At 56.9% G+C, this 529-nt stretch overlaps 1 protein-coding gene across 1 annotated transcript in view; it reads right to left on the bottom strand.

The window, feature by feature from the left end:
* Positions 1–469, bottom strand: part of PCP2 (Purkinje cell protein 2) — a gene marked incomplete at its 5' end in the record, with an annotated part of 6566 nt that extends 6097 nt beyond the window's left edge. Inside the window, one exon of the mRNA XM_010828485.1 lies at positions 389–469. Coding sequence (XP_010826787.1) covers positions 389–469 — 81 coding nt within the window. The remainder of the gene's footprint in view (positions 1–388) is intronic.
* Between the last annotated feature and the right edge of the window lie 60 nt (positions 470–529).

Below are 529 nucleotides of genomic sequence, written 5' to 3'. Positions count from 1 at the left end.
ACTCTTAGCGACCCCATGAACTGCGGCCCACCAGGCTCCTCCGTCCATGGGATTTTCCAGGCAAGAGTCCTGGAGTGGGGTGCCATTGCCTTCTCCGGACTGAGAACCTAGCACCCAATAATTGCTGGCTTAGCCCCAACCTTCCCCCAGGCCTCCTTATCAAGTGTTGCCCAAGCCCACTGCTGCTACTAAACTCGGGAACAGAAGGTAAGTGGATCACGGGTTTGTGGTCCCGTAGCTCCAAGTAGGCATACACAGTATCCTTTAGACCCAGGGGAGAAATTTCTGCCGGGGTGGAACTATGCCTGGGGAAGATAAAGGGGTTATTATTGCCTTGCGATCCCACTTTCTCGTTGCACACAAGCTAGGGAAGTGTGTCTGAGCTCACGTCTATGAACGTGTCGTCGGGCCGTGCTCCTCCGGCGACTTTGAAGATGTCTGCAGGGACGCTTTCGCCTGTCGTTTCAGCAGGGAACGCAACTTCTCCGAGAACCGGTGGAGGGGCGGGGCCAGGTGGGCAGGGGGCGTG

Source organism: Bison bison, unplaced genomic scaffold (genome assembly GCF_000754665.1).
Source record: "Bison bison bison isolate TAMUID 2011002044 unplaced genomic scaffold, Bison_UMD1.0 scf7180017864492, whole genome shotgun sequence".
Lineage (NCBI taxonomy): Eukaryota > Metazoa > Chordata > Mammalia > Artiodactyla > Bovidae > Bison > Bison bison.
Note: the sequence above shows the minus strand (reverse complement) of the source record. Positions and strands in the feature narration are given on the sequence as shown.